General features: G+C 30.7%; 1 protein-coding gene across 1 annotated transcript; it reads left to right on the plus strand.

The window, feature by feature from the left end:
* The first annotated feature begins 409 nt into the window (after window positions 1-409).
* Window positions 410-1,027, plus strand: LOC116110954 (secreted RxLR effector protein 161-like). Its single transcript, XM_031397171.1, has one exon. It carries the CDS (start codon window positions 410-412, stop codon window positions 1,025-1,027), a length of 618 nt encoding a protein of 205 aa, XP_031253031.1.
* The last annotated feature ends 12,983 nt before the right edge of the window (window positions 1,028-14,010 follow it).

The raw sequence follows: 14,010 nt of genomic DNA on the forward strand, positions 1-14,010 counted from the left end.
TTACCAGAAATATAAGGCTAGGTTGGTTCGCAAGGGTTCAGCAAACCCCTGGCTTGGATTACTTTGAAACATTTAGTCCGGTTTTCAAGCCTTCAACCATTAGACTCATTATCACTAGTTGTGACCAATGGATGGGACATTCAACAAATTGAGTGCAATAATGCATTTTTAAATGGTGAGTTGAATGAGACAGTTTTATATCTTCAACCTGCTGTTTTGAAGATTCTGAACATCCCTCTTTTGTGTGTAATTAAATAAAGCTTTGTATGGGCTTAAACAAGCACCGAGGGCATGGTTTGATAACTAAAAACTGCTCTCCTGGACAAAGGCTTCATCAATCTATTTCCGATTCCAGTTTTGTTCACTCTCCATCACAAATCTAGTTTGATTTATGTGTTAGTGTATGTTGATGACATCCTTATCACCGGTTCTGATGGTGAATATGTTCCCAATTAGTTCAGGATCTCAATGTTCAGTTGCTTTAAAAACATTGGGTTCTTTGACGTATTTTCTGGGTTTGGAAGCAAACAGATCAGCAGTCTTTCATCTCAAGCAATCAAAATATGCATCTGATCTTCTTCTCAAGACCAAGATGCTAGAAGCCAATGCTTGTTCTACACCTATGGCATTAGGTACCAAGTTATTCCCTAATGATAGCCCACCATTTGATCACCCTAGTCTATATAGAAGTACTATTGGAGCCTTGCAATATCTTACTTTAACACGACCTGATATCAGTTTTACGGTTAACAAACTGAGTCAATTTTTACAAACTCCTACAGAGCTTCAATGGCAAGGGTGCAAAAGAGTGCTTCGGTATATCAAAGGCACCTTAAATTATGGTCTTCAGTTCAAACCAGCTAGTTTCCTACAAATTGAATGTTATGCCGATGCCGATGCCGATTGGGGAAGCAGTCTAGAAGACAGACGATCAACAAGTGGTTATTGTATTTACTTGGGTCCTAATCTAATCCAATGGAGTTCTCGAAAACAAAAGGTAGTGGCACTTTCTTCAACTGAATCATAATATAGGGCTCTAGCTCACACAGCTACAGAGGTGGCTTGGCTACAAAGTATGTTCTCTGAGTTAGGCGTTGTTCTTCATAATACCCTGGTTATATGGTGTGATAATGTGAGTGCGGGAGCATTGGCTGCTAATCCCGTGTTTCATGCTCGCACTAAACACATAGAAATTGATGCCCATTATATAAGAGAACAAGTCTTGGCCAAGAAAATGGTGATTCAATATGTTCCATCTAAACTTCAGATTGCTGATTGCCTTACAAAACCTCTTTCTACAGCCCAATTTTCTGAATTACGAAAGAAACTCAATGTTGTCTCTTCACAGCAACAGTGAGTGGGTAACGTAACACACATTCTGAAATGATATCTTTCTCTGTTTTTCTTTGATGCTGAAGTTTTATGTTGATTTGTGCATGTTGATGCTGAAGTTTTTTTTTTTTATGTTGATTAATGCATATTATTGCTGAAGAGTTCTGTTGATTAATGCTTGTTGATGCTGAAGCGTTCTGTTGATACTTCGGATATATGTGGTATTGTGGAAGTTGTGTGACATTGCTGAAGTATAACATACTGCTGATTATGTCCAGTTTTAGTTCTTTCTTTCATTTATGTTTGGTCAATGGAGAAAATGTTGATTGATGTTGAACTGGTTGGTTGGTGCATTCTGGAGAACTCTGGAGAACATGTAGAGTGATGGTGTAATGGTTGTATTCTTGAGAGAAAATGGTGATTGATGGTGTAGTGATTGTATTCTGGAGAACATGTAGAATGATGGTGTAATGGTTGTATTCTGGAGAAAATGGTGATTGATGGTGTAGTGATTGTATTCTGGAGAAAATGTTGATTGATGGTGTAATAGTGTATGTTTGGAGGAAATGCACTGGTGTATTCCAAAGGAAATGGAGAATATGTGGTATTGATGACTAATAAATGTTGTAAATATTGGTGAATCTGCTGAGAGGTTTGCTGCTGAGTTACTTGGCTAAAAATGAAAATTGGGTGAATCTGCTGAGAGGTTTGCTGCTGAGTTACTTGGCTAAAAAACGAAAATTGGGTGAATCTGCTGAGAGGTTTGCTGCTGAGTTACTTGGCTAAATCTGTTAGAATGAAAAGCAAAAGACCAACGAAAATTGGCTGTTGAGTTACTTGGCTAAATCTGTTAGAATGAAAAGCAAAAGACCAACGAAAATTGGAGATGCACATTCAGAAGACACACAGCAGTCCACTTTGAGGGGGAATGTTGACCATGCAAAGATCATATCAGTGCAGTCCACTTTGAGGGGGAATGTTGACCATGCAAAGATCAGATCAGTGCAGTCCACTTTGAGGGGGAATGTTGACCATGCAAAGATCAGATCAGTGGGTTAAACTGTCAGAAGTAAAAGCTAGGAGGTGTAGACGGCTCTTTTACAAACGACGTAGTTTTGAATCTAAAACTGAAATCTGTTATATCAGTTCACTAAGTTCAGCTCGTGTAATTTTGAGCTAAGTATAAATTGAGAACTTCTTGTNTTGATGGTGTAGTGATTGTATTCTGGAGAACATGTAGAATGATGGTGTAATGGTTGTATTCTGGAGAAAATGGTGATTGATGGTGTAGTGATTGTATTTTGGAGAAAGTGATTGATGGTGTAGTGATTGTATTCTGGAGAAAATGTTGATTGATGGTGTAATAGTGTATGTTTGGAGGAAATGCACTGGTGTATTCCAAAGGAAATGGAGAATATGTGGTATTGATGACTAATAAATGTTGTAAATATTGGTGAATCTGCTGAGAGGTTTGCTGCTGAGTTACTTGGCTAAAANATTGCAAAAGTAATTCAGAATAAAAACACCACTCTTCTGTTGACCATGCAAAGATCAGATCAGTGCAGTCCACTTTGAGGGGGAATGTTGACCATGCAAAGATCAGATCAGTGGATTAAACTGTCAGAAGTAAAAGCTATGAGGTGTAGACGGCTCTTTTACAAACAACGTAGTTTTGAATCTAAAACTGAAATCTGTTATATCAGTTCACTAAGTTCAGCTCGTGTAATTTTGAGCTAAGTATAAATTGAGAACTTCTTGTAAAGATGAACTACGTTTTCCAATACAATACACAGTTGAAAGCAGTTACTCTTTTCATTCATTTTTGCTCTGATTTTGCTCTCTCTGAATCTTTTTCACATCTTCAAGCAGTACGGTTGACGCAAGTTTTACTAATATCATCATGTTTTGTTAATTTGTTGATTTCATTGTTTTGTTAGTCATACAAAAAACTGTATTTGGACTCCCAACAATTGAAATGGATTATGCCGAATCACTTGTGCCTTTAGTTCTTAACAGTTTTCTAATACATAAAAACCAAATACATGTTAGAATCGATATTTAACTAAACCATATTTTTCACACTTTTTTATTGTTAACTTCTTGATCATACAGGTAATGATGTTATGATTACCAACTGTTGAAACTATTATTTACACTTTTTTTTTTTTTTTTTTTTTTTTGTGGATCTTTTATTTGGACAACACTTTTTTTTTATTATTATTATTATTGTGGATCTTGTGTTTGAAAACCATTATTTACCTTACAATTTACAGGTGCAAATCTCTAAATGAACAAACAAACGTAAAGGAAGTCTTACATAGAAGAAACATCTTCAAACAATGACACAAACTACCAACAATCACAACAGTAGGGCTTTCGATTCTAAAGATCCTTGCAGAAGCAGAAAATCAGGATGCTTCACTACTACTTGGAACACATTTGTTCTTCGTAGAACATGATAGAAATAGAGGATTACAACTACTTATTGCATCTTGCAAACAAAATAACCAGCAAGCAATGTGATAAACCATTGTTGCTCTAATCACTATGCACGATAGTAGAGGTGTAAAAATTCAAATGAAATTAGTGAAACTAACCAATCAATTCCACAAACTAAAAAATTGCAGGCAAGTGTTCAAGTCCATGACTCCAACTGTGACAATTCTCATTAAAAGGAGAATATTTCGGATGTACGACAAAGATAATCAAAATCGTATACATTAGGACAGATCAATGTCGCCAGAAAATATCACATGTCCAAGATGTAACGTAGATTACCAAATAGTATATATGAAATATAATTTTTAGTAAGTTCCTTATATGATTTATTACACATGTAAAAAATTAAATGCTTTTTAATTTATTTTGAAAATAAAAATTAAAACTCATTGGATTCTCTACACATGTTTGACGAACATCAATCTAAATATATTATAATGTAAATTAATAAAATCTATAAATAAACATTCCTATCACACATCGAAAAAAACTTCCATTCTATTACCAACAAATTTAATCCCACGCAGAACGATAACATCCATTTGGAGCACGGTTGCCGAACCATTATTCACTATCCAACCCATATATTATAATATCATCATGACGTTTCTAACTTGAATACTTAACAAAATATTTATTATGTTTGCTTCCGTTTCATATCCTTTTATTCAAAAACTTATTAACGTTTTTTCGATCAATGTGTTTACTTATTATTAGACATTTATTCATTTTCCCAAAGCACCTTTTGTATTCTCAAAAAACAAATAAATAATTTTAAATTTTAAATAAATAATTTACATAATGTTAAAGTGATGCCAAGACAAATTCAGAGAAGTTATGACTTGATGTTAAGATAAATCATTTTTTTATCAACCAAATTAAATCCCATGTTGAACGATAACATCCATTTGGAGCACAGTTGCTAAACCATTATTCACTATCCAACCGATATATTATAATATCATGATGACGTTTCTGACTTGAATACTTAACAAAATATATATTACATTTGCTACCGTTTCGTATCCTCTTATCCAAAAAGTTATTAACATTTTTTCAATCAGCGTGTTTACTTATTACTAGACATTTATTCATTTTCCCAAAGCACTTTTGTATTCTTAAAAAACAAATAAATAATTTTAAATTTTAAATTTTAAATTTACATACTATTAAAGTGATACGAACACAAATTCAAAGAAGTCATTGACCAGATGTTAAGATAAATTAATAATTATATCTCTGTAATTATTAATATCAATTGTACACAGATGTTATTAAATCACTCATGCAAGTTGAGAAGACTATTGAACATTATATGGTCTAATTGTACAATCGATATTATTTTTGCAGACGTGTCTTTGATATTTGATGCATATTTTCATGCATATACATTTTTACCGCCTTTCCAATTTATTCCTATTATCCTTTCTATTAAACTCATGCCAATTAGATTTTATTCTTCTTAAACAACCACGTTTATTTATTATAAAATTTTTATTTGTATTCCATCTGTTTCTTTTGTATTCCTAATTAAACAAAAAAAATCAAAAGATGTTCTAATGTGAATCAACAAAATTTTAATTAACAAACTAAGATATTCAATAAAACATAAACAATTAAACAAGACCAATGCCGAACTGTACAAATTTTTTATATTAATTGATATATTATCACATCACCACAACATCTCTGACCTGAATATTTAAGAAAATATTTATTACCGTTTCTTTAAAACTGTGCCACTAAGATATCATTATTATTAGATCACATGTTTATTTATTGTTGATCGGTGCATTGTACTATTATGTGATATTTTTTATTTGAAATTACTATTAAAAATCAGGATATTAGATTTTGGTTTTAATTATGGGTTAATGTACTTACTTTTTGATTGATGTGATTGATATTTCAATGATATCTCGTATTGTGATATTGAATGTCGTTCTTAACGTACAGCTTTGATAATGTGTTGATCAAATAAATGATACTGTTTATGTAGATATTTATACGATATTAATGGAATTCATAAAATAAGACATTTATTTTGATGAAACACGTCCGTTTCCCACTGGTTAAAAAAAATTCATACTAATCAAATGTCTCAAATGCTTAATATACCTATATAGAAAGTTACGTGAATGCGAACCGTTTACATTTAAATATAAGTAATACTTAACATTAAATGATTAATACAACCATCATTAATTTACAAAACTATTAAAAACCAGATTCAGATAACAACGTTGACTTTCATTAATAATTAACAGAACATTATCTAAGCAGTTGAAATACAAAAAAAAAAAAAAAAAGCACTATTCACTACCCACATGTGAACTATATAAACCACAGGTACCAAATCAAAAACATAATTTCAATATACTTGCACCCAAAAAACAGCACCAAAACATCATGATTCCTTACAAAAGAACAACACACAGGTTTGTTACAATTACCATCAGAAATTCTATAACGAATCATTGTAAAAGCAACCGACAAAGATGACACTGCTTTACAAGCAATACGGTTAACATCAGTTTTACTAAAACCATCATATTTCATTAATCTATTGATTTCATTATTTTCTTAGTCATACAAAAAATGATATTATACAAAATGGTTAAACATACAATTAGTGACAATAAGATAGTGGTTTATTCCACATCAATCTTATAACAATAATGATTAACCATACAAATGACTCTGCCAAACCATGTGCATCTTTAGTTGTTAATAGTTTTCTACTATACAAAAAACAAAATGCGTTTTAGGTTCCATATTTAACTGAGTCATATTTGACACACTTATTTATTCTTAATTGCTTAATCATAAGGTAATGGTATTGTGATTCCCAATTATGGATTTTTTTTTTTTAACTATTATGAATCTTGGGCTTCAAAACCATTACTTACCCTACAATTTACCAATGCAAATCTCTTAACAAACAAGCAAACATAAAACAAATATTACAAATAATGGACATTTTGAAACAACAACACAAATTGCCAACAATAAAAACAGCGAGACTTTCAATTTTGAAAACACTTGCAGAAGTAGAAAATAAACAAGCTTTGCTGCTACTGGGAACACATTTGTTCGTCATCGTACATGATACATATATGGGATTACAACTATTGATTGCAATTTGCCAAAAATATAACATGTAAGCAATATATCACACTACCGTTTCTCTGCTTACTGTACATAACAACAAAGGGATACAAATTCTAATGAAATTATTAAAACTACCTAATCATTTCTACAGACTGAAATATTGCAGGGAAGAATTCAAGTCCCTGACTCCAACTGCCACAATTCTCATTAAAAGATGAATATTTGGGACTTGCAACAAGGAGAATCAAAATCGTATACACTGGGATATATCAACGTCACCAGAAAATATCACATGTCATAGATGTAACGTGAATTACCAAATAGTCTGTATGAAATTTAATTTTTAGTAAGTTTCTTACGTAATTTCTTGAAAATATGCAAATTTAAATGCTTTTTAGTTTAATATGAAAATAGAAATTAAAACTCACTCAATTATCTACAATTGATCCAAATATTTTATAACTTATAAAGAAAAATTGATCACAAAATTACAATGATTAGTAAAACCTAAACAATATTAATAAAATATTAAACACCAATGATTATTACAATTTCAAATAATTAAACACGTTTGACAAACAGCAATCTAAATATTGTTCCTATAACATATAAAAATAAATTTTGATTCCATTATTTATTAGATTAAATTCTACACCAAACCACAACATATTTTGGAAACCTGCCAGTCGAACCATTGTTAACTATTTATTACGCTTTCCTTTAATGCGCTACAAACAGTTTTGCTACTGTTTCGTATTTCATCGCCCAATAAGTTGTCAACGATTTTTCAATCAACATCTCTATCTGTTACTAAATGTCTGTTAATTTTCCAAGAGCAACTTTTATATTGTGTGATATAGTACCTCGTAAATTGATTGGGTTGTCATGTTCTCAACTGCATCCCAAAAACTTTGAATAAACTGTATAGATAAACATGCATTTTCAAAATCAATATGAGGATTATGGATGTGAAGGAACCCCCTGGAATTTTATACTATGACAAAAATTCTCACATAAAAGATGAGTTCAAATTTATTCCGTCTGTTTGTTTTCTATTTCTATTTAGATAAAACAAGTCAAGATATATTCTAATGTGAAGTAACAAAATTTTAATTACAAGACTAAAGTACTGGATAAAACATAAATAATATTTAATATTTTAATAGATATTTAATAACAATATTAGACAAAACTGTTTATAAAAATGTTAAAAAAATAAACATATTCAACAAACATCAATCTAAATATATTATAATCTTAATTAAAAAAAACTAGAAATAACCATTTCTATTACAAATTTAAAAAAACTTTTGTAGCATTATTGATCAAACAAGATTGAAGCCGAACTGTATGCATGTTTCATAACAATATTGCCTAACCACAATTAAAAAATTAATAAATATATTATGACATCATCATATCATCTTTGACTTTGATACTTAACAAAATATTTATTGTCCTTTCTTTAAAAATGTATCAATAAGATTTTATTATTAGTAAATCACAGTGTTTATTTATTACAATATCTCAACATCTTGCCGAATCATCATTAACTACCTAACTAATATGTTGCACACTTAACAAAATATTTATTACGGTTTTCTTTAATATTGTACAGATAGTCTACTAACTTTCATATTATCTTATCCAAATAATTATTAACACTTTTTTTATCGACAAGTTTATTTATTACCAGTTGTTTGTTCATATTCCACCTCTTTGTATCCTATTCTCCTATAAACATTGCTCTAACATCAATCACCCATTTAACTTTCTTCAGATACTATACACTTTAATTGTTCATTTCTTCTCCACAACTTAATTCGAAAATGGCTAACAAAACATCACAACCAAAAAAATCCGCAACGAATATCAACAACGACCTCAACAACAATAATTCTCCACCGAGGCAACTAGAAGGTATGAATGTTCCACATCTTTTGTATCCTAAATTACAAAATGTCAAACAAAACGATGATGCATATTTGCGGGAATATAAAAACAATTAATTTTTTTTTTTTTTTTTTTGATATGTCGAGAGTTCATCTCATAATTATATTCACACTTCATGTTACCGTTTCCACATATTTATAAAATTTGATTGTATATTGTTTCCACAATTGGTTTAGACATTTTTCATGGAATGCCAGAATTGAGGGAGATTTTCAAAAAAGTTGACACCAATCTGAACGATCTACATACTACTAGAGACAAATTCAGAGAAGTCATTGACTAGATGTTAGAAATCATAGAATTTGCCATAGATATTATCTATAACATAAACAAAAGAGAGTATGCATATGTACTAGAGGAACTAAACAACTATAAGAAAAATAGAAAATAAAGTTTACATCATCCAAACCCATTTCATAGTATGAAAAACCGATGTACTTATTTCTTTTATAATAAAAATATTTTTCTCTATATTCAACTTTATCTTGATTTTGATTTTAATCATTAATTGATTGAAAATTGTTCCTTTAATTGACACATTGCATTTACTGTTTAATGAATCTACTAAAAATTCTCCATCTTGACACGTTAGTTTTGATTTAATTCTTCCATCTACACACATTGGATGAGTATTAATAATAATTATATAAGTATATTACATAGACATTCCAAAAATCTAACCATTTTAAATAAAAACGTATAAAGATGGAAGTTAGTCTCTTCATATTCTGTTTTGTAGTTCTACAATTATTAACACATAAATTAATTGAGTTATCATGTTCTCAATTGTAAAACAAACAAAGTCTTTGAATGAATTGTGTAAACAGAAGTTTGTTTTCAAACCTTAGCTGGAGAGAATCCTTTACTGTGAGAAAAAATTTACTAGTCAATGTCAAGCCTGAAAAATGAACTCAATATAAATTTTAAGTTTAAATAATTGATTTTGATAATATTAATTGATATTAATAATTATAAAGGTACAATTATTAATTTTATCTTAACACAACTTTGTACATATGTAGAAGTTATATTTACTCTAAAACTTGTATAATTTAACAATTATCATCTCTTAATCTAATTACTTTATTCTGTTAGAATAAATTTGTTTAGAACCTCTTTCAAAAATATTAAATAAACATACCCGCATAACACGCGGATCCCATGTCTAGTTATATTATTAAGTTTAGTTAATGGGTTGAACATATAATAAGTTATTGGCTATGTCCTGCTTTCCATCTCTGCATTCTTTTGCCCTTTTGGCAAAGTCAAGTGGTAGGCCATAAGATAAAGTTTACAGATGAAGCTTCGCAACATTCCCCTAGGGCCTAGGTGCTAACACCTTTGCAATTTAAGGTTTCAATGCATTCCCCTGTGTTTGTACATTTAACCTAAGGGTGTTTAGTTTTGGGTGGAACTTTGATATGTTTCAATTCAATGGGTAGAAAACAGTGATTTTGTCAAACCTTGGGTGGAAATTGAATTTTGGCATATTCTATATGGTAACATTAGCCATTTTTCTCCGGCACTTACGCTTCTATACAATTAAGTTTAGGGAGAACACTTGTCCCACCCAAGGTTTGGCAAAATAACCTTTCCCACCTACTAAGTTTCAAAACAACACTTTTCCACCCATGTTAAGATCTGTCAATCAAGTTTAACTGAATAAGGATATAATAGTAAATTCAAATATAATTAAAGAATAATTATGTCATTTTATCTTCTATATATAAACCTAGGGAAAAAAAAAAAACATTTCCAAATTCATAAAAACAAGCTGATACTCTTAGGGGGCGTTTGGTTCAGGAATGTTAGATTACTGGGAATGTTGAATTACTGGAAAGATAGATTATCTTGAAAGATTACTGGGAATCTTTAGAAAAATATGTTTGGTTAGTTGGTGGGTATGTTATATTAATATGTTTGGTTATGGGGAATAAATTGGTGGGTATGCTATTTAAATTACTAAATTGTCCCCATTTTAAATATTAATATAAAATTATTTTTATTATTAATTTTTGAATAATTTTTTTTTACCCCCAATATTTCAGATTTAGCTAAAACACCCCCGCTTATATAAAACTTTAATTTATGACGAAATCACCCCCACCTCCTGCCGCCACCGCGAACCACCGCCGGATGTCCCCGTGAGTACGTCACCGTGACCAAGAGGCTCCGCTATGGCCGTTTTTGGCCATATTGATGGCCGAAAACGGCCATATCGGGCCAGATCTGGCCGGAAGACCTGGCCGTTAATGGCTTAACGGCCAGATCCCTCGATCTGGCCGGAAATGGCCAGATATGCCGTTTCGGCCATCAATATGGCCAAAAACGCCATATCGAAGCCTCCCGAGCCTCCACAGAATTTCCAGTGTTTTTAGGGACTCCGACAATTTTCCGCGTGGTCCGTGGTGGTTGACCCGCTGTCGGCGGTGGTGGCTGGGTGCTGTGGTGGTGGTGGCTTGGTGGCAGTGGTGGTCTGTAAATTATTTTAAATATAAGGGCATTATTGTCCAAAATTTTAATTAAACAAGGGTAAAATTGAAATAGGATATTAATGTAAATTTGTTTTAAAGTAGGGGTATTATTGTCCAAAATTTTTATTAATAAGGGATAAAATTGTAACAAAAAAAGATAACCCTGGTAATCTTAGAAAACATAAGAAAATTGAGGTAATCAGATTACCTCTTATATTACCAATAGTAACCACTATTGGTATTTGAAGATTACTGGTATCTTATATTACTTGACAACCAAACGTGGTAATCAAGTAATATAAGATAACATTACCCCAGTAATGTCACTTAACCCGAACCAAACTGACCCTAAACATATTTAGAGATTATGTAAAACAAAACTAATACTCTTAAACATATTCAGAGATTATAACAACATAAAACATGAAAAATAAGAAGAAAGAAATCACCACTAAACAAAGACAACTCTAGAACACCTGTCCTTAATCCACCTAAATCTCTTTTTGAAAGACCTTTTAACTGTAACTCTGCCTTTAACAGCGTAAACCTTATAGCTAGCAACCCGCTTCTTCCTCTGCAACTCTAGATCATTAAAACTCAACTTCTTGAAGAACACCCATTTGTTGACTTTCCTTTCTTGAACTTGGCATCATTGTTTTGGGGTTGTTGAGTTTGTGGAGGTGGCGGCACTAAAGATCTTGCATTCCATTACCGTTGAGGCTGGGTCCTACTGCTGTTGTTGTTGATCCATAGTAATTGTCTATTTTCATTCTTTCATCAACGCATGATTTGGATCTGAAATCTTCCATCATGCTTTTAAAACAAAAACACCAATGTGGATTTTGAGCTCTGTGTTCTATATCAAAATAAAATAGTTGGTCCGATGTGATTCGACTGGAATCGCACTAGGCTGAGTGCGAGTCGGCCAAAATCCCAACCAACCAACAAATTTTTTTTTTTTTTCAGTTTTTTAATTTTTGTGTGAGAAGACTCTGGTGAGAAGGAAAGGGGGAGAGAAAGAGGAGGAGAAAAAGAGAGAAGGAGAAGAAAGAAGAAAGGTGAAGAAGAAGAAAAGGGAGGAGAACGAAGAAGAAGAGAGAAGGCTACTTTTGTCTTTATACGGTTTATACAATAGATTTTTTTAACGAACACAACAAAAATATATGCTAGGTTACTTGAAGTGGTTAAAGATTGTATGGGTTGTATTGTAGTACAATGTATTTAATAAATTTACATTGAGAGGAAAACATTAAAGAGAATGCAAAATTTTAGACTTTTATGATGACTTTGCATATTCCGATACTACATAAATACATGTCAGTAAACCTCTCTATAGTCATAATAGTGGGACTAACTAATTTTATTATTATGAGGAGTTTATAACTTAATAGAGGTATAGTTAAAAAAATTTCTTGTTTCATAATTTATGTTTTAGTAGTACAATATTAGGATTTTAATTCATATTTTAATAATATTAGGGTTTCAATTTAACACTTTAATTGTGTACTTTTGAAACGGATAGAAGATTATGTTTTGAAACCAACAAAGATAACTGTCATTAATGGAATTGTAAATGCAGTTGTTGCATGACAACTGATGTGAAGTCACAGACAATTGTCAATTATTTTAAGCATTACAAAATTAGGACTCTTGATGTTAATGAATTACAAGTTACAAATGAAATAAATGGAGAGAATCAAAAAGTCATTATAGAATTGAGTGATTAGATTCGACAACTTCACTACACTAATCGAATAAATATTAATGTCTTCCTTAATCATTCAAATGAGTAATAAGTTGTGTATGCTTTAACAAAAGAAGAAATCATTTCTACAATTAAACAAGAAGAGAAAAGAAATAATTATGAGGATGATAATAAGAAAATACAAAAAGTTTCACGTCAAGAAGTTGTAAACATGCTTGAGAAGTTAGAAATATTTAAGCTTTAACAAGAAAATGTCCATGCTAGCGAGTAATGTACCTGCAAGTTAAAAGATGTGGTAACAACTCTAAAGCATAAATCATTGTCCTAAACAGCTTTAAATAAATATTTTATTTCATCTTAAACCTTAAATGTAGCATATCATATTTTTTTTTGCAATATATAAATAATTATTACTATGTAGAAACAACTTTCCTTAAGTGTGAATTAGAAAAATTATAACTTATTACAATGTGGAATTTATTCTTATTTATAACTATCCCAAATTAAGAATATAATTTTTTATGATTATATAAAGTTTATTCCTACATAAAGTATCATTATAAAAAGATTTTACTATACTAGCTTTTGAGATTGTGTATGTATATCTCTTTTATCAATGTTACCTTGGATTTGACATACTTTATTAATTAATTATTAATATAATGTATATTTTACCCTTACAACATTTACCTTAAGGATAATTTAGTCAAAACAATAATTTTTATAAATATACCTCTATCACTTTATAATCTTTTCATAGTAATAAAATTAGTTTGATCCAGTATTATGATTATAGAGAGGTTTTACTCTCTCTCTCTCTCTCTCTATATATATATATATGATAAGGTATTAAGGTGTATAATAAAATGTTAAAAAAAAGAAAAATCTCCAAACTAAAACTTAAAATTTTTATTTGATTTGTTTAATCCTCTTATT

This window comes from Pistacia vera, unplaced genomic scaffold (genome assembly GCF_008641045.1).
Source record: "Pistacia vera cultivar Batoury unplaced genomic scaffold, PisVer_v2 Contig620, whole genome shotgun sequence".
NCBI lineage: Eukaryota > Viridiplantae > Streptophyta > Magnoliopsida > Sapindales > Anacardiaceae > Pistacia > Pistacia vera.

Bases quoted from the DNA above. Each gene is read 5' to 3' on its own strand.
- LOC116110954 (XM_031397171.1), top strand. From the start codon at position 410: ATGACATCCTTATCACCGGTTCTGATGGTGAATATGTTCCCAATTAGT.